The sequence below is a fragment of the Octodon degus genome, unplaced genomic scaffold (assembly GCF_000260255.1).
Source record: "Octodon degus isolate 3935 unplaced genomic scaffold, OctDeg1.0 scaffold00003, whole genome shotgun sequence".
NCBI lineage: Eukaryota > Metazoa > Chordata > Mammalia > Rodentia > Octodontidae > Octodon > Octodon degus.
Genome location: NW_004524579.1, coordinates 22,674,349 through 22,695,013, shown reverse-complemented (window position 1 = coordinate 22,695,013; position 20,665 = coordinate 22,674,349). Strand labels below are relative to the sequence as shown.

The window sequence follows — 20,665 nt, the reverse complement described above, 5'->3', positions numbered from 1 at the left end:
AATCTCTTAATTTGACAGTGTAACTATCCCTCAGGTGGCCAAGAGGTAGGAAACCTGGGTGGTATGGTCAGTAAGTGTGCTAACAATGGGTTCATAATGAGGAAAGGGTGACCTTCTGCCCCAGGCTGACCTTCCCCTGTCCCAGGCCAGCATAGCTGAGAGTGCCTCCCATGACAGCAGCGGAGTGTACCTCCGTGCTGCTAGTGTGGTGGGTCCTGGGGTGGTGGTTGCTGAGCACGTGATATGCGACTAGTGAGACTGAGGAGCAGAGTTTGCAACTGAATTGCATCTGAATTTAGATAACTACACGGGGCTAACGGTTATTACATGAGCATACATATGTATTCATTTTGCTTCATCATATTATCTGTCATGAGTAGTTCTAATAAATCTTTAATTCCTCCCCTAAACTATTTGCAATTCATTTTCTGGGCAAAAACCCTAAAGCAAAGGCTGGGTGAGCTCATCTTGTGTTTTGATCATTCAGCAAGGAGGACAGCAAAGGGTGCTTTGTAACCTGACAGTGGAGGAACCAGTCCTCAGTGCATTAAAAGAGGTAAAGCTTCTTTGATTGCATCTGAGTTCAAGGACTCTCTTGTTCTCAAGACTCGAGAAAACTTGAGCAGATTTGCTACATAAACACCAGCAGGAAGAGCTAGAATTTGATGTGGTTAACCATGTTTTTAGAAGTAAATGCTGTCTCCATGCCCACCAAAAAGTGTGGTACAGTGTGCACACTGTGATATAGTGGTTCTCAAACTCTGGCCCCTACCACAATTTGGACAATTTGTTAATACAGCTTCCCAGGCTCACCTCTGGAGAGTATGGCTTTGGAGTCTGAGATGGGGCTTGTTTTGGTAGTTAAATAACTCCCTGGGTGATGCTGCTGCTGCTACCAAAGCTGAGAAGCCTGAGTTACTGTATTCTATAATGGACATCATAAGAAAAGGCAGGGATGAGTTTTGCCATGAGCTCTAGGAGTAAGCGCCCAGGTCCTTGGGCTGGGGGAGCAGCCCTGAAAGATTTCACACCACGGAAGAGGCTACCTGCCTGGAGGGCCAGCTTCCATCATATTACCCACAAGGCCAAGCTCACAGCAGCATGACTTCCCTGGAGCTACACCCTGGGGTTGATACAGCAGACTTGTAGAAAAAGAGGGGAAGGGGTTATTAGCTTTGATCAAATAGTTATTTAAGAAACTCTCTTAATAGCCAGGTGTGGTGGTGCAGGCCTCTAATCCAAGCACTAATGGGGCAGGAGGATCACTGGGAGTTCAAGGCCAGCCTGGGCTATACAGTGAGCCTACTCTGATACACAGTGAGACCTTGTCTCAAAAAAAAAAGTCCCCCCCCCCAAAAGTCCCTTAGGCCCCCAAAGGCATGGAATAGAACAAATATTTTAGACAGGTAGAAAGGCATTGAGGAGCTGAGCATCTGAAACCAGGAGGACATGGGAATATTCCAGAGGCAGAGGGGAATGTGAGAAGGGGGTGTATCTTACCTCCACGGCACTGAGGTCAGACCAGGTGATGTTGGGGACTTTGCTTACAGGTGTGATCAGTTGACTTGGAAAGAAGAGATTGTAGTGTCCTGTGGCCAAAAGGTACATTGACAACGCCATGTTGAAAGGGAGAGTGAAGACAGGGAGATCCCACTTGCTGAATACTGAACTCAACGCACTTGAGAAAATGGGGCTGAAATGAAACAGAAGACAAGAATCTGCATGTGGTGAACAACCAGGTTGACTGATTGAATCTCTACTCCATAGATAGCTTTGTTTCATCTGCCAGTGTGGCACTCGGGTGTTATGTCGGCCAGCTGTCTACTGAAAGAGAACCTGAAATAAGTCCTACCATAGAGACAATTGTGCCAAAATACAGCCCCAACCCTGTTCTTAGCTTATTTGGCTTTGAAAATTATACTCTGAAGTTACTTAGAGTGCATTATTTATCAAGGTTTAAAAAACATCTTTGAAGCACTTAAAACATGATCCACGTAGTAAAGTTGCCGTGTGAACACTCCTCCATCGTAGTTTCCTTTCTCCCCACTAGCAGTGACTATGATCTGGCATTTGGTGCATGTCATGTCACTTGTCTTTAGTTTATTTATTTTTGGAAAAGAAAGAATTGGTCAGGCAAGGGTTCATGTGGTGCAATAAAATTGATGGGGGTTCAAGCTGGTGGGTTAGGGGAGTTTAAGTGAAGATGGTGGTTCTCAAAGCAGGGTTCCTGGACCAACCACATTGGTGTAATCAGGAACTTAATAGAAATGTAGATTCTTAGACCCCACTCCAGACTGAAAGAGAAAGCTGGGGAGGGGCTGCACCCACCTGTGATGGATAAATTTGAGGACCATTGATATAGGGAAGGGATGATAACTTGGTTATACTTTCAAATCCCCTGAGGAGATTTCAAAACTCCAATGTGTAGGCAGCAGCCCTAACGGATTCCATCAGAACCTGGCTGGCTGTGAGTGTGTGTGATGTGTTTGGGGTCACCTGCACTGGAGTTCAGTGTGTAGCCCTGGCCGAGAACCCCATGTGATGGGAAGGTGGTGTGAGCACGTATCAGAATGGGAGAAGAGACCGAAGTGTCAGATCAGAAGGAAATACACACTTTTGTGTGTGTGCAAGTAGGAACCAAACCCACAACTCTCTCATGGAGCTGCAGCCCAGTCTTTTATTTTGAGACAGCATCTTGCTAAGTCATAAAGCTGTCCAGGCTGGGTTCAATTTTGTAATTCTGGTGCTTCAGTCTCCCATAATTCTGGGGCTCCAGGCATGTGCCAACATACCTAGATTTGAATATATATTTTTTAAAAATTATTCACTTACCATAGCTATTTTTAAGTGTGGTTTGATAACATTAAGTACATTTACCACAGTCATCCACACACAGAATGTTTTTCATTTGATAAAACTGAACCTTATTCAGTACAACTTCTCATTCTCTCCTGCCGCTATAATTTTTTTAAGTCAGTTTGACAGGAGATCACTATGAGTCTGATCTAGTAGTGGGACCCTGAACACCCTATAGACCCTTCCTTAAAATTAAAAAAAAAAAAAAGTCAGTTTGAAAACCAAGCACAACTTACCAAGTCATGGACATAACAGACACTGGCAGTAACAGCCACCAGAAGTAGTCTCCCTTGTCTGAAAAGACAGCCATGAGTATCCCCAACAATATGGCATTGTAGCCGTGGAGCCCAGCAGCTATGGCCGACCTGTGAGCAAGAGAGTGACAGAGACATTGTTGGGGGGGCCTTGGGTGAGACCTTCAAGTTAGTAAGACTTGGCACTTTTTAGATCCATTTACATTTGAAAACAAATGCTATTTGGACGTGTGTTTCAAAGCCTACTAAGAACCATGCAAATGCTAGATAAAATGAGAAATAAAGTATTTACAGCTACAACTATAAAAGCACACACAGAACAACCCCCTCCAAGGTGCTGCAGTGAAGGGCAGGTCTCTGGCATCTGCTTTCAGTCTTTCATTTAGAAAGTTATTATTTATTTAGGTCATCAAGGGCCTCAGAGGTGGATAGAGCGTTTTGCATATGAAGTTGTTTCCTAAGTCTGATTTCTTGGTGAGAAATATGTGATTTCTCAAATGGAACTTCCCTTTCGTAGTGCTGTAAATGTTACTCTTCCAATTTAGCTTATATTTTTATGTTCCTGTGCTTCTATATTTTTGTCTCTAAAGCTACATTTCCAAGTTATTGCCAAAAAAAGAAAAATTACCTTTCTTTTACTTGGCACACAATCAGGTGCATGTTTAGCTCCTGACTCTTTTGAAACTACTTTCTGTTTGGAATTTGACCCACTTCTAAAGATTGCTCTGTGGGGAGATGCATGCACACCCGTTTCTAGCAGTGTGGCTTGTAATAGCTAAATCTTGGAAACAACCTAAATGCCCATCAACTGAGGAATGGATAAAGAATACATGGTTTTCTTATGTAATGGAATACTATTCAGCCATAAAGGAGGATGAACTTGAGATCAGATTCTTAAGAGAAATAAATCAGACACACATGTGTAAATATCGCAGTTTCTCTGGTATGAGAAAGTAAAGTGTAAATAAGTACCAAAGTATATAATAGATATTGTGAAATAGGAAGAAAATGCTCAAAGCAGAAACTAGGGAGGGGGAGGGAGAAAAGAAGGAAGGGAAAAGAAAAAAATGAGGGAAAAAAGAAACAATGGAAACAAAGCTTTTGTAAATAAGGAGTGGAAGAGGTGTTGAAGGGAAGGTAGGGGAAGGGGAAAAGAAAGAATCAAGATCTATCATGTATATATAGGGACAAATTCCCTATGACCAATGTGATGATCATTACGTATACATCAAATGTAGCAATGAAATGAATTAATTTTTAAAAATTAAAAACATCGAGGAAATATTGTCCTACAGGCACACTGCTCTTGGGCCATAATGGTTCTTGTTTCATGGTGAGAACTAGAAACACTGAGAAGAGGAAATATTTCCATAGAGTGAGTCCCATCCCACCTGAGTTGGCATGTCTGGCATCACAGGTCCTATTTCCCTGAAGTCCTGAACTCAAAGGCAATGCTGTGACAGAAGTGGGTGAGGTTGACTGAGAAGCCTGAGGGCAGGGGCTGCAGCCAGAGAGCCACACAGCAGGGTGGGAAGGGGCGGCACAGGCACTTCCTGGCTTGTTTCTTACTGGGCCAGGAGGCGCCAGTGAAGCACATGAGATGTCAGGTCCATTCATGTGCATGAGAACATTAGAGGTGGGACTCATTGTTCCGAAAGTCTTTGTCTCCCTTAGATTATCCTCCAGGGAATGTGGGAGGTGATGTGATTTGTGTCTGTGTAATCCAGAAATTGGAGCTACCCTTGATGACAGTGGTGAGCTTGCAAAGACTCGTTCTCCCCAACCACTGGTCTAGAGCTTTAATGTTTGAGTTTGATATGTTGAAGCTGGATGGCGCTGTCTACAAGTTGCAGAATGCCACAGTTAAAGCAAAGCGATAGGACAACATGTCGCTTAAACAGAATTCTCTCTCTCTCTCTCTCTCTCTCTCTCTCTCTCTCTCTCTCTCTCAGTACTGGGTATTGAACCCAGGGACTTTCCACTGAGCTACATCCCCAGCCCTTGCATAATTTTTAAAGATTGAAACAGGGTCTTATTAAGGTGTAAAGTTATCCCAGCTGGGTTTGAATTTGTGATCCTCCTGCCTCAGTTTCTTAGAGTACTGGGATTAGAGATGTGTGCCACTACACCCAGTGAGAATTGTCAGCAAAAATATTTTTAGTAAGTGTATGTTTGTCATACACAATGAATATATTTATGATGGGATATTTGTACATATAAATATCGCACATTGATCCTTCTTACTTTCCTTTCCCTCTTCCTCCATGTCCTCCCTCTCATTTTCCCCATCCTTAGTTCCCTTTCCCATCTCTACAAAGGCTATCTCCTTTTCTTTTCTTCTGCCCTTTAAATCATTTGCATGTTGGATTGTTATTTTAGCCTTTTAGGATTGAGGAAAGTAAAAGGGATTTGAAGGCAAGTGCATGTAAACATGACTTGTCTTCTGAATAGGGCCTGCCAAGGAAATGGGTTGGTCATATTTCACTGAATCAAAACAATGCAGGACTACTGGTATGACACAGTCCAAGAACAGTCCTAGAATTTGTGGCTGTTTGTTTCCCCAAGAGCAGAGCTGACCTTTTGGGTTCTCTGAAGGATGAGTTTGATAAACTAGTGATGGAAACAGGATATAAAGCAAGCAATTAAGCCAGTAGCACTTTTCAAGAATTCATACACATTTTTGCCCAAATAAACCAAATGCAAATGAAAATCAATGTTCGCAATCATTGAAGGTCTCTTAAAACCTCTCCCTGGGATGACTGATAGCTTGGTTCCAGCTTCCACGCACTGTCATGAGAGCTTGGCATCCTTTAACCTGGCCATTTATTCAGATAACAAGAATAAGAAACTGTAAATGACCCCCCTGGCCTCTGACTCAAGGCAAATAGGAAGAGCTCTGTGGAATAAAGGTTGTTTCTGTGGGGCAAGGTGTGGCTCTGTCACCAGTGCCCACAATGACTAGTTGGCTAATGTCTCAGAAAGGAGCTGAGAGCTGGCATAGAGGGACATGCCTACCTGTCCTGGCTGAGCAAGAGGGCTGTCAGAGTGGAGATCACTGTTCCCAAACAGCCATTGAGAGCCCACCATGGGTTCTGGACCAGTAGTCCTATCACGATCAGGATCCCACTGATGGGATTGCTGACGAACACCACTTGGGATATACCCCGAAGAACCCAGTCAACGAACTGGAGCACCACAGGTTTGTCTGAAAGAGAAGAGACGAACACATCTGAGAAAGTAACAGAACAACTAAATCTCTGGCCCCCTCCACACTCAACCCGAACAAAATCATCACAAACTCCTGGATGTGAATCATGTTTCATACCCCAGGAAGCTTCTTTCCTCTGAATCCTTTGCCCCTTGAATGACACAGAGATCCCCAAAATCACTTAATATTTTTATGCTCAACCCACACTACCCCTACTGAACTCTAGAGCCTCAGGAAGCATCTAACTGCTAAACCAAAGGCATTAATTACTTATCATACAATTTTATTTTTAATGCTGAAATTACAAGATGACACCAGGTACTTTCTTCAAATAGGAGTAGAAGCCTGCCCCTTACCACTGTTCTCGTGAAGAAAAATGAAGCAGTTTGCAAGTTATAAGATAAAAAGTAGAAAAATAGAGAGTAATACATTGGCTATTTATGGAAACACCAGCTAACCCTTTCCTCCTACCTACTTCTCCCCTCTCTCCAAGGGATGAATGCATAAATACCTTTGAGCCATCTGGCAAATTCTCTCATATCACCAGTGACATAGCCAAGTGCCTTGGGAATACATCTTCTCCTTCGATGTGATGGGACCTGGGTTTCAGGCAGATCCAGTTTAACCATTGTGGGGTTATCCTCCATGGCCCCTTCTTCCTCTGAATCCTTGAGGGAAGGACAGAGCTCATAAGTACCCTAATTTAGAACTCTCCAGGTTGGCCAGCTTAGGACATGCTCATAATACCCACAAAAATGAGTTTGAAGGCATTTATGTGGACCACACTATGCCATGGGACTAAGACAGTGCCCCTTTTCTCTTAAAATATTGTCATGGAGATTATGACCCAAACTCAAACTCCACCCTACTGTTGGCACCAACATCTTCAATGCTATATCATAAGAAGGCTCTGGGCTCTAATATGGTTCAGTTTGTAGTTCAACATACATTAATTGAACCCCTACTTCCTGCATTCAGGTAGTTTAGTGTAGTTAAGAAGAAAGAAAAACAGTTAATGTCAATATAACAAGTTAAATAATAATATAGAAAGAGCTAAAATAAAAGGTTGTGTTTCATACTGTCAACTAAAGGAGCAAAAAATCAGGTTACAAGGTGGCCACTCCCTAGTACAAACTGGTTGATTACTTTCTAAGACAAGTAGGCATTTTAATTTAAAGTTTTATTTTTCAAAATACCAGTTTTATTTCAAATTTTGAAAAGGAAGAAAGTTTTAAGATAGTTTGTGTGTGTCAATGGTCTAAGAATCCCTCACACCCACTATTCAAGTCAAAGATTGCTTGAACTTGTTCTTATTTCATGCAACTGTCTTCACCACTATTTATTTAAGTGTGTAAAAATAAGCAAGAATGTTTATCCACAAAGGTATTAAAACTAAGAAAGGTTAAAATGGACAATACTGCAAAACCCAGAGTTATAATCTAAGGATTTAATGATGTAGGATGTACAGGACTTAATCACAGTCTCATACTTTGGGAAGTTAAGAATGGTATAATTATAACCTGTGCTTATAGTAAGTGTGTAACAGGAAAACAACAACATCATAAGAACATGATCCCCTGTGGACAAAAAATGATACATCAAATAATGCCCCATCATAGTGCTGATGGATGTAAAAGAATATCAATGAATGACAAAGTCCCAGAAGTAGGCAATGGAACAAAGACAATGATCACGCCACCCTAAGTATGTAGCCAGGTCAAAGGAAAACAGAAAAAACTCAAAACAATCAGACTGAAAAATGTGGATAGAGAAGCCACAACGCTGGCTCCTTTTGGCCCTCCTGTTCCATTTGCCAAATCCAACAAATAACTAATGAATAGTTGTAGAATCATGTCTTTTTTTCTTTTCATTTTGTTTTGACAGCCTCATTCTAAGTTAGATTTCTATTAGTTCCAGTACAGAAATAAACTGTATTGATTTATTAGTAAGTAACAATTATACTCCAACTGTATTGTTCACTGCCCAATTAATCATTCTGCTTTTAAATAATGACAAATCATTAATCATTGAACAAAGCAAAAGCCTTTTATATAATGCATTCCTGACTAAGGTCATTCTTGGCAAATCAGTGTTAGAAACCAACATTTGTCAGACTTCTAGTGAATCTTTGTACTAAAAATTTCCTACATTGAAAACTGCAGGCCAGGAGCCCAAACTAAGTCTCAGTGGAACTGAGATAATTCCATAGTTAAAGATGTAAAACTGAGTCATTAAGTATTTATGAAATATTACCTTTTATTTCACAAGCTAAATAATATCATTCACTCAGCTATCTCCCTCTTTAAATCTCATAATTTACCTGCCTGGTTAAACCTTTCTATCAACTTCAGTGACCCATTTTCAAAACCACAGGCATGAGAAGCACTGGGCTTCAGCTCAGGCAATGATGAGTCGCTCCAAAATACAATTGCCTTGAGTTTCTAGAACTAAACAGATCAAGACCTAAAAGTGGCAGCTGTAGAGGAGAACACCAAAGTGGCATTTTCCACATACTGTAAAAGCAAATTCCAGAATAAACAAATGCATGTTATCAAAATTTCCAGCATAGTCTTTTGAAAGGAGCAGTTAATGCTTAAATATTTTTTACTCTGATTTTTTTCTCTTTTGAATTTCTTATAACTTCTTTGTTGTTGTTTTGCTTTACTTTTTTCTTTAACAAATCTTACATGTTTATATCTGGTAATCTGAACAACTAATTTGAAGATAGCATAATGTAATACAGCAACCATCGTTGAATTCCTATTGCTTTGTTTAGTGAGAATGTGTATCATTTCTAAGCTTTTTTTTTCTATCACTATTTTGTATTCTTTAAAAATAAAAAAGAAAAGAAATTACAGTATATATTTATTTTAGAATGTTTTAAATACTCTATCTCCTTAGATTTTGGAGATAGAGATTTGAAACCTGCTAACAGAACTGGCCAGGCTTGTTTGAGAACCTGAATATCCTGAGTCCCCCTCTGAGCCACTCCAAGTTAAGTGAACACTTTTTCATCCAAATCCAGCCCAATTTTGAAAAGGCTTAGAGATTTGTGTCTCCAATACCTGCCTGTTAGACGGCTATAATATCATAGAAAGAAGGGGCTTTTTCTGACTTGAGCAAGTAACAGCTGTGTTCCAGAGGCTCCAAGAATCCTTTATTCATTTATTTTGAACCAGGAATCCTTCTGGAGTCCTCGGATCTCTGACACCTCCTTCAGGTGTCAGAACTGGCTAGGAGAAACCAATAGTTCACTCTAGCGTTGTATCAAGCTAGAAGACCTGCAACCACGTATCCTATGTGGGAAGGCTCTGGAAAGAGACTTTCTAACTAACACTCAAACCTTACCCAAAAGGCCATTACAATTCAACTGAGAGGCGAGGACAGTAAAGTAAATGGAATTGTAAAAAGAGGAAGATAAACATAAACCCTAGACTATGTTTACCTGGTGTTTCTAAGGCTGTCAAAACTCCCAGCTTGATCGTCCAGCCCTAGACTATGGGGCTTGTCCTGTAACTTTCAGGCCTGGGTCTCCCTGTGCCATTGATTTAGCCACAGCCCCACTCTCAGCAGAGCTTGCTGATCCCCACTTCCTGGGTCTGCTCAGAAGAGCAACACTGTGCCTGTGGCAGGCTCCCAGGTTTCCCGAGACAGAGACTGCAGGACGGAAGCATACCTGCTCTTGCTGCCCATCGGTCAGGGCCAAACTTAGCTGAACGAAGCCTTCATGGTCTGCCTCACCAGCGTTATTTCCAAATGGGTCTGTCCAAAGAGGACCAGGATGGGCGTCACCAGCGCCACCAACCAAAGACCGTCCATTCATCCTTCCTTTTCTCCGTACATGACAAAGGGCAAAAATATGTGAATCAGCAGGATGAGTCCTGACTCTGATGAGTGTGAGAAAGGGCAGGTGGGGAAGGGCCATGCTCAAAGGGCTCCTATTAGATAGGGCTGCCTGGTGGGGACCCCAGCATGCCCAAGGCAGATGGCTTGTGGCGGGGGAGAGGAGAGACAGTGAACTGGCTGCAAGAGTTGGAAGTTCAGTTTATTTTACTTAAAAAAAAAAAAAAAAAAAAAAAAAAAGAAGTAGAAAACCATGCTGCACAGAGCCCAGGGTACAGGTTTGGCTGTCTTGTTTCTCATCCTCGCTTGCAGGAAGGTGGCCCTTCTGAAGCCTGCATCAGGGTGAGAGAAAGGTTATCAGGCTCGGAAACGCACCCTGCAGATGGTTAAGGCTCCACACTGGGTGCCTGCTCTGAGGCAGGAGGGACAGCAGCCTTGTTCTGCCTTGTCCTTTATCAAATGTGAGAAAATGAAGCTTCGGTGTGGTTCCCTTTCTGTGATAGGATAGTGGAGGCACTGTTCATGCCCAGCAAAAGCCTATTCTAAAAGGCTGGTAAATGGTACTTTCTCTTGTATTGGAATAAAAATTTTTAAATATTGAATATTACTTTGTTAATAAGTGATTTTTAGTTAAATTCAAGAAATGCAACAGGTTGCAATAATTTCTGTCAGTTTAAATTGCATCCAAGTATAGGATTCTTCCTTCAGAAGTTCCAAGAAAATTCATTTATTTTATTTTTACTTTCTTCTACTGGTTTGGTTTAAACCTTAAAAACTTTATCAGAGTGACTCAAAAAATCTGTGATTGTGAGAAATATTTATGCTGTGTTTTAGGAAAAAATGTGTGTGTGTGTGTGTGTGTGTGTGTGTGTGTGTCTGTGTGTCTGTGTCCATGGTAAACTATCTGGTTAGTTATGTACCAAACCAACATGTTTGAGGGCTGCATTTTGAATACTTAAGAATATTAAGAAAACCAAGGCCAAACTCTCATCTTGCCTACACTAGGTTAAAAAAAAAGAAAGAAAGGATGAATGAAAGAAAAACAGAAAGGAAAGGATCAGCAGGGGCCATCATATTCTCTAGGTGTGGATTCCTGTGCCCGCCACCCTTGCTCTGTGTGTGCCTTCTCCTGCCACCAGAATCACATGTGACCCCAAGAGCCAGATCCTTGAGCCCAACACTAGTACTTTCCTAGACCTAAGAATCAGAAAAGATTTGAGAGCAAGATGGGATTTTAGAGATCACTCAGTTCAAGCCTTCATTTTTTTAGTGAGGGAGCTGATCAAGTTCACTCAGCAAGGGGCAGGCAGACTGAGCCTCAAGGTGCAGGCAAAACCAGCTGTTCTTTGTCTCCTAGTCTGGGGCAAGCACATTAATGCCACTCAGGATTCTATTCAGTCACATATTGAAGAACAGCAGCGTCAGTTCAGGAGGGCCTGGAGCAGGAGCCTGGGATCAGAGATGTGTTAGATCCAGCAGCTTGTAGGATCACCTTGATATAACTATGGGGGCTGGACAACAGCAAAGAAAGGGTTCTGCCAGCCCCAATGTCACTCTAGGTCCTGGCAGGAAGCACTTACCCTCTGATAAACAAACATGTCCCCATACCTCAAAGGGAGTCTGACTCTCTTGCATCACCCACATGGCTACAACAAAGCTTGCTTGTGCTGAAGTTAACAACCTAAGAATATGCTGGAAGCTACACCTCATAGGCTTTCCTGCAGGAGATGGAAAGAGCTCTTCATAGCCCAGTTGCTAATAGAGTGAGACACTGCTTAGCATTCTAGCATGAGGCAACCTCAAGACTCCAGTATAGCTGACATTCCTATTTTATTACGTGAAATTAAACTCATTCTATTGACAGCATATCTTAAAACTTTGCACAGTTGGAAATATCCGAGAGCTTTTAAGTGTTCCGTGCCTCAACGATCACTTCAAAAGTTAATACAAAGTTTTAGATATGGATATAGAAAGAAACATTATAACACTCATGCTCTATCATACTAAAAAAGCTTTCAGCACTGACATTTATTTGGTACTTACTGTAATCTTTATTTTAGATAGTTTTCTTATTGCAAGTGGCAGGAAGGTCTCTGCTCTTGTTAAGCTGTAATGAGAAACAAAGGAAATGCTTCAGGTATCCCTGCCTCGGATGAAAACATTTGCCACCTCACAAGAAACCTCTCCTAGAAGCCATAAATTTTACACGCCAGAAAATGCAGTTGCAGGTGGCTGCTGAATTCACGGCTTTAACTGGGACTGAACAGTTCTCCGTGCATGCACACAAACTCGTTCGTTCCCTTCGGTGTGGCAGCCCAGGCAGAAAAGCCCAGAAGCTCATCAGTGGAAAGGGCCATTCCCGGGACCCCCTTTTTCTCTTTGAGTAGTATAAATGCTTGTCTGCGCCTTTACTTAGTTGTCTTGAGCGCACCCTGACCCGAGTGTTAGTGAAGTCAGAAGTGCTAGCATGCAGAGTGGAAGCCTTAGGGAAAGTCCTCTTCCACCCTGCCTGCTCAGATGTTGCAAATAAAGTCATTCTTTTTAAGCTTCCAGAAGGGAGCCTAAGTGAATTGCTTTCTAGTCTTGCAGCACTCCAACTCTGCTGCTTCTCCTCAGCTCCTGCACTCTCAGTCATATTTCTCCATTAAGTCAAGAAAAGAGGGGAAAAGAAGCAAAAACTAGAGGGGACTCAGAAGCCAAGTTTCAACAATGAGCAGTTGGAAATTAACAGGAAGGAGGGGGACACTTACCCTCCTGTGGCTTCCCTGTGGCAGAAGGCACCGGCTGATAAAGACCTGTCAGGCTCTGCTGAAAGGGAGAGTGCGGCAGGATGGTGCCCTGGGAGGCACCTAGCCCTTTTATACTGGAGCCTCTGCATATCTGCGCTGGCTTTCCCCTCCCACTTCAGCCACCAGTGCCAACGCAATGCTGGGGACTGGCCCCTGGCTTGGGACCTGATGGCTCTTTCTTTTCCTTGATTTGGTGCCAGCAGCTTTGCTATCATTTTCCCCAGCTTTCTGAGGTCTTTGCTCAGGGACAAATGCATCTTTTTCTCCTTCCTGCCATTTCCTTTAACCCCTATGCCCCACCCTGCCATATTTTTGGAAAGATTTATAGCCAAAAAGGATCTGTACAGTGTCTGCTAAACTGAACTCCACCAGACAGGTTGCTGCAGAGTGTGAAGTGGCTGCTGTGGGCTGGAATGTTTGTGAATGCGACACAGTTTCTGGACAAGTGTAGGAGCGGCAAGGCTTGAGGGGCGTGCGGGGAGGTGGGCATGCGAGGAGGTGGTGGACAAGAGGGTGGAGATTGTTTTCTCCAAGCCTAATGGTCTTTTCCTAGCCTGGAGGAAGCAAAAAGACAAGTGTTTCCCTGGACTGGTCCTCTTTCTAGGTGAGAATCCTAGGGTGAAATCTGCTATCTTTTAAAAGTTTGGGGGCAAGCATTCCAGAGCAGGGGCATGGAAAGTGAACCTGAAAATTCCTTCCTTTCCCAGTCATAACTTGTAACTTTGTGCTTTGGTGCACTTGTGTGAGCACAAAATTTTAAAATAATCCTCACAGGAGGGTGGGAGCTGGGCCTCCCACCCTCTGCAGGTGTAGATACTGTCTTTATCGGCCCTCAGTAAGCCAGCCTCACTTTTTGGCTCTGCCCTCTGGACAAGCGCCAGGGACAGGGGCCTCCTCCGAGCGGGTGCCCCAGCCCAAGCTACTGTGTCTGGGTCCCTCGAGGGACCCCACGGGTGGGGCTCATGACGAGAGTCTCGAGGTTCAGGCAAATCTCCTTTCAACATTTTTTGTCTCAGTGGCCAGAGCCCAGTGTGGGGCCTGCTGGGAATGAATGGTTCCCTGGAGTTCGGTATGCCCCTCGGTGATAACAGTGATAATGGTCGTGCTAGTAATGATAAGCATTATAATGATAAGGGTTATAACAAGGTAATGATAAACGTTGCCGCAGGTGGCCCAGTGCTGAGCACTTTGCATTAGTCGTTTAGCCACCACTCAGGCCGTATGAGGTAGTAGCCAGTATTTCTATTTGGCAAATGAGGAAACTGAGGCTCGGAGAGCTTAAATGACTTGTCCAAAGTCTGACGTCACACTTTGTACTGTTAATCACTCTGGCACTGTGCAGTGTCTCTCCTTTCTGCCTCTGCTGGCTTCCTTCATTCATTAAGTCAATTAACCCAACCATCAGGACAGTTATGGGCTTCCTCCCGCAGCTACTTCCACGTGGTACCCATCAGCCTCCTGGCCCTGGCCCCGGGGAAGTTGGAGGGTATGCAGCCAGCCTCAGCTCCTCTGCACAGAGCTGCCTCCTCTGTGCCCTCTCTCCCCTCCTGGCCTCTGCCCAGGGTTCTGTAAAGCCACACCCTAAGTGCAGGTTGCAAAAAAACGGCTTCGTCATCTGGTACACACAAGGTAATACAAAACACAGGGGTTTCTAAGTCTGGTAAACCTGAGCTTGAATACGGACTTTATCCCTAACTGTGTGACCTTAGGGATGTTACTCACCCTGTCTGAACTTTAGATTTGTCATTGTAAAGTGGGAAAACTTTGCTTCTTTCATAAGTTCATGGGGAGAGCGGATGCCTCTACGCACTGTGCCCGGCACATGGAGTGCCATGGTTCTGCGGTCACCCCTTTCAATAAGCATTGTTGTACCTCTGAAGATTCTTGAATGGTTCTTTTTTTTTTTCCTCAGCTTAAACCAGGGGAAACGTTCCCACCGATGCTGCGCTCGGAGGGGGCACAGCTGTGAGTGTGGAGACACCTGGGAGCCCCCAGGAGAGCACCCAGGTGTTCGCGGTGTGCTAACTGCACCCTTTTCTTAGTTCTCCTGCCAGTGTGTCCTGGTGTCCTGCACAGAGTATCTGTGCGGAGGGCTGATGCCCTGACACTGCTCCCTGCCACGCATCTCCTGTGTCTTTCCTCACTCTCCTCTGCTCTCTCTCTCCCTCTTCTCAGCAAACTCGCCTTCTGTCTCTCCACTTAGCTGCAGTCACTAATGGACAGGGGAGAGCTTCTCTCCTTCGCTTCTGTCTCCATGGATTTCGCACTCCTAGAAAGCTCTCTTTCTAACTTCTCTGTCCATGTTTATTTGTATTTCCAGGAGACTCGTGGGATCGTAGAGTAATTTTTGTCTGTATTTCTTATTGGACGTGTAGACATACCCCTCCAGCCCCGCAACAGTTTTGGTGTAGTCTTCCATTTTTTATAAAACATTTTATGGTGCGCAGTCCCACCTGTGCTGGAAGGTAGGAATGACAAGGTCAAGATCCAATAGTTCTCTTTATTCATGGTAAGTCTCTTCTTTTCTGGAATGATTTGAGGTGGCTTATTAAATAGATGTGAAAAGAGATTAAGGACTCGGTGAAGAAATTGGGAAGAAGACAGCAAAGCTATGGCTAATGATTCATTTTAAATATTTCTCTATAATATTTTGCATTTACAAGTATTTCTAATATGTGTCTGGCTCAAGCTGGTGGTAAAGGCAGTGCTGTAATCTTATATATTCAGAAAGCTGAGGCAGGAGGATTGCAAGTTCAAACTTAGCTTGGGTAAATTGTCCACTACTTCAAAATATAAAACCAATAAAGGGCCCAAGGGTGTGTGTAGCTTAGTGTGAAGGTCCTGGGTTCAGTCCCTAGTACTGGCAAAGAAAAAAAAGTGGGTGTAGTTTAGCACTTCCTCACTTCCTTGCTTCAATTCCTAGCGTACACATAGGCACAGACAAGCCCAGACACACACATACACTCACACACACACACACACACACATACACTCTCTCACACACACACACACACAAGTTCCCTTTGACTATATGTTGGACTTAGAAATTATTGCCACATGATTTCATTTTGATTGCTACTCAATAGTGATCTATGAATAGGTAGTTTAACTTCACAAATATTTTACTCTTCTAGCATATGTAATTGGGCAGTGCCTGCCCTCAGGAATTCTGTAAGAGAGGCCACAGAAGGGTCCTCTGATCCTGATCATGGCTTTCCTAAATGGCAGAGAGAGAGCACTAGAGAAAACAGAAAAACATTTCATTCTTTATCCCACTCCCCACACTCCACAAAGAGAGAAGCAAAGAGCCCCAAAATCTGGAACAGAATGTTCCTCCACAGTGTGTTCTGAGCCCAAGGATGTTTGGCTGGGTGAACAGGCAGACAAAGAGGCACCAGAGGAGAGCCAACTCCCCCACTGACCCAGAGCACCACTGGTGGGGGGGTACCTATTGAGCAGGCATTCCCTCGGTGTGAAGCCAGGGGGCAAGCAGGGGCTTGGTGCAAATGCCTCTCTCAGTCTTTGGCTGTCTAGGGGATTGTGGGGATGGCTGATGGCAGGCACTACTCAGGCACCTACACTTTTGCTGTTTTGTTTTGTCTTTTTGAGACAGTCTCCCTGTGCAGTATGTGCTGGTTTTAAACTCACCATGTAGCCCAGGCTGGTCTTGAACTCACAGCAATCCTCCTACCTCAGCCTCCTGAATGTTGGGATTATAGGTGTGCGCCACCATGCCCAGGCACAATTTTGCTTTTAAATGCAGTCAGTCCAGGCTGGACAAATAGCTCAGTAGATTAAAGTGCCTGCTAGCTGGTTCAATCCCCAGCCTGCCATGGCAACCTCTCCCCTGGGGCCCACTGAGCTGGCGATTGACACTGGGTGTGGTGGCAAGTGCCTGTAATGCCAGCTTTTGGGAGGTTGAACACAGGTGGATCACTATGACTCCTATCTACTTAGTGAGATCATGTAGACCCTGTAAACCCTGTTCTAAAATACAAAAAAAAAAAAAAAAAAAAAAAAAAAAAGCGGTCAATCCTACAGGTATTCAGCTCTGTTTGGGTAAAAGGACTCAATAGCTTGGGGTACCCAAAGAGAGCTCGTTAATTCCTTTGATACAAAGTAGAAGGTGGGGGGAGTTTCCATTCCAATCTATGACTTTCATTAGATATTCACATGCATCATCTTTATAGTAAAAGCTATAAAAATTCAAACTAGGCAAGTAGAAGGTCCGCAGTGTAAGTCTCGAGTGTCCTTGGCCAGTGGTATCGTGGATTGTACGTTGTACAAATATACCGGGTCTCACTGCACTATTGACAGCCTAGACAGTCGTATGGTTATTCCAACAAGATTCCTGCATATGGCGCCAAAATGTCCTGGGTAAAGGGAGCTGGGGTGCCTGTGCACAAAGGGACAGTAATGGCACCAGTGGGGCATTTGTTTATTCAGGATTAAAATAAATAAGTTCTCAGCGAGGAACACTAGGAAAAGGGTAAGAAGTGAAGCTTTTTAGTCTCATTAGAGTAGTGTGAGGAAGGGAGGAAAGTGAGAGAAGGCGAGGCCGCATACTGTACAGTGGTGTGTTTCCCTGCTGTGGAGGAGGCGGCGATGTGGCCCTGAGCACAGGCAGTTGTGCTTTATTTTGTAATTGATCCAGAAAGAAGATTGGGTGGCCTAGCATTACCATTGTGAATGGGCATCTCTGGGGACTTGGGGTGAGGCCTCTCTGCAGGAGGCCTGACTGGGATGGGGAGGATGTTTGAGGCTGAGGGTTCTCCCTGAAGCCAGGCTGGTGGCGTTGGCTCAGGCTCCAGACTGGGGTTTAAAATCTGATGACCCTTTGGGGTTATCAGCGGAGCTCCCTATTGCCATTCCACTCACTTCTTCCTTCCTGTTGGCATCTGCCAAGGCAGGGGTCAGGGCCAAAGGCAAAAGGAACTCACTTCACGGCAGATGATTTTCCTATCTGTTTCATCAGCTGACTCAGAGCTGGGCTGACCATATTACAACCTCAGCTTCTGAGGGGGCTGAATTTACAAGAGCACTCTATTTTACAAATTCAACCTCCCAAACCATGAAGTAAATAAATCTGTTTTCTTTATAAAATACTCAGCCTCAGATACTTTGTTATAGTCATTGAAAACTATTATTCCTGTGCATGTTTAATTTCCTAATTTTAAGATAACTTTTGGATATTTGTGATAGCGTTCTTTGATACTACATCAAATCTCAACAAGTGATAGATTTTTTAAAAAATGTACTTAGTACAGGTCTACAGGGTCTCACTACTCAGATCAGACTCATAGTGATTCCTCCTGTTTTTCAGCTTCCCAAGCACTGGGATTATATGCTCATACCACCATTCCCGTCTCAATTGCATCTCAGTGCATCTTGGGGGCGGGGCTGGCACTGCAAGCCAGAGATCAACCCCCCCCCCCAACGATCGCCTAAGCAGGCGCTTTAATCTGCTGAGCTTTCTGGCCAGCCCAAGTGATAGATTTTTTAAACCGCTTTGTTGAAGTATAATTTACAAACCATAAGATACACTTAATCTAAACTAAAATAAATTTACGATTATTACAACTGTCACCATAATTCAGTTGTAGGACATTTCCACTGCCCAAGAAAGATTCCATGAGCCACATGTGGCTGTGTACATCTGGAATCCTAGCTCCCTGTGTAGACTTTGAATGTCCAATATGATTTTGGGTTTTGGTGCCTTACTCTCATTTTTGCAGAATCTGGGGTATATAGAATCTACAGAAAGAGAGAGAGAGAGAAAGAGAGAGAGAGAGAGCGAGACAGAGACAGAGAGACAGAGACTGAGAGAGACAGAGACAGAGACTGAGAGAGGCAGAGAGACATAGAGAGACAGAGAGAGAGACAGAGAGAGATAGAGAAGAGAGGAAGAAGGAGAAGCGGAAAAGGGGGAGGGGTGGGGAAGGAAAAGGGTAGAGGGAGGGAGGGAGAGAGGGAAATTTTACTGTCATATAAGTCTGATATTTTTTTTTTTTTTTTTTTTTGTGGAACCGGGGATTGAACTCAGGCCCCTGTGCTTGCCAGGGAAGCGCTTATTCTACTGAGCCATCTCCCTGGACCTAGAAATTTTTTAATAGCTTTTTATCTTCAACATTTAAAAAGGAGAAACTGGCTTTAAAATAATATATATGAAAGGTGAAAATCAGTTACTCAAAGGACCTGGGGTGACAGGTGGGCTGTGTAGAGCTTTGCTTAGTTTATAATCTGATGTTTATTATTACAAAAAGAGAAGGCAGCCTCTGACTTCTAGCTGGATTACGTAGGAGAGGATGCATGGAAGTCCTTAAAAGAACGTTTTACTAAAAAGTAAAAGCTTTTTACTTTTTAATCTTTTGCTTTAAACAGATTGTTTCATTTATTTTTTCTATTTAGTGTATTACAATCTTATTTTTATAAATTAGTCCAACCCTAAAAATAAAATCCTCAGACATGGCTTCCTACCAGTGGCCGCTGGTTTCTGTGCTGCTGTGGCAGCTTCTGGTTAAGGGAAGCCTTCCCGTCATGAACCTTTCCTCAGCCCCAGTGTGACACCTGCAGCTCTCCTGGGTCAGGCCTCTGCACGTTCTTGTCCATTGAATTCACATTGTCTGTTATGTTTGGATCCTCAGTGTCCCCCAAAGCTCATGAGTTGAAGGCCTGGTCCCCAGCTGATGGCGCTCTCGGGGGGGTGGTGGGACCCAGCTTGAGGGAGAAGTTCATTGGGGGGATGCCCGTAGAGTGTGTGTGTGTGTGTGTGTGTGTGGCCTCTGGTGCTCTTTCTGTGCTTTTTGGCCCCCATGAGGTAGGCAGCTTTCTTTTGCCATGTGTGTTTGCCATGATAGACTTGCTTGCTACAGGCCCCGAAGCAGAAGTGCCGAGCAGCCGTGGGCTGAAACCTCTGAAGCTGTAAGCTAAAATAAACATCTCTTTCTTTTAAGTTGCTTATGCTAGGTATTTTGTCTCAGTGGTAGAAAGCTAACACATTCTCTTTATTTTTCTATCCAGTCACTCCTCTATCCATTGTCTAATACATGCTAAGCATTGGAACATTCATAGGTGAATAAAATATCATTCTTAATTTTAGGGACTTTGGTTTGGTGTCCTTTTCTATTTGAGTCTTCTCAGCAAGTGAATGGGTGTCACCTCTCCTGGCCGCTCAACTCTCCTCTCTGTGTTGGCTGTTGGCAAGTCCCCCATCCTTCTTCTTCTGTCATTAAACTTTATCCTACTACACTGTTTTATGTTTGCTAGTACACTGGAAAGAGTCCTGGGGTAGGCATGGAGATGCAGCAGTTCAGACTCTGAGGAGACTGGCACTTCACCCAGCGGTTCCTCAGTTGTCTCACTTACTAGAATAGGAACCGGGCCCAGTCAGGGATGCGGAGTTTTGTCTGCACATTGGAGTTACCTGGGGAGCTTTTTTAGGAATGCTGATGAAAGGCCACTCTACTAGGGAGACTAATGTACTTGGTTTGGGGTGTGGGAGTTTTAAAATCTTCTTGGTGACTCTAATGTGCAGGGAAAATTGGGAACCACGGGGCTGAATCTGCTAACTAATTCCTCGCTTTCCACAACAAGAAGTGGGACCAGACAGATTTTGGAATTTGATGGATCAGGTTCAAAGTTTAGCCAGTCCCAACACCATGGGGAAAATTAGTGCACTTTTTAAATCTTAATTTTAGTATACGATGAATGGAGAT

General features: G+C 43.6%; 1 protein-coding gene across 2 annotated transcripts in view; it reads right to left on the bottom strand.

Moving 5' to 3' along the window:
• Positions 1-12,998, bottom strand: part of LOC101561957 (urea transporter 1) — a 22,690-nt gene extending 9,692 nt beyond the window's left edge. The window contains exons 1-7 of one of the 2 annotated variants that reach the window (XM_004623617.2): positions 12,912-12,998; positions 12,205-12,268; positions 9,995-10,146; positions 6,830-6,986; positions 6,126-6,315; positions 3,093-3,221; positions 1,501-1,693 (exon numbers count right to left, since the gene is read on the bottom strand). In XM_004623617.2, coding sequence (XP_004623674.1) covers positions 1,501-1,693; positions 3,093-3,221; positions 6,126-6,315; positions 6,830-6,986; positions 9,995-10,141 — 816 coding nt within the window. In that variant the 5' untranslated portion in view covers positions 10,142-10,146; positions 12,205-12,268; positions 12,912-12,998. The remainder of the gene's footprint in view (positions 1-1,500; positions 1,694-3,092; positions 3,222-6,125; positions 6,316-6,829; positions 6,987-9,994; positions 10,147-12,204; positions 12,269-12,911) is intronic. The other variant, XM_023714558.1, reaches the window with a different exon arrangement.
• Between the last annotated feature and the right edge of the window lie 7,667 nt (positions 12,999-20,665).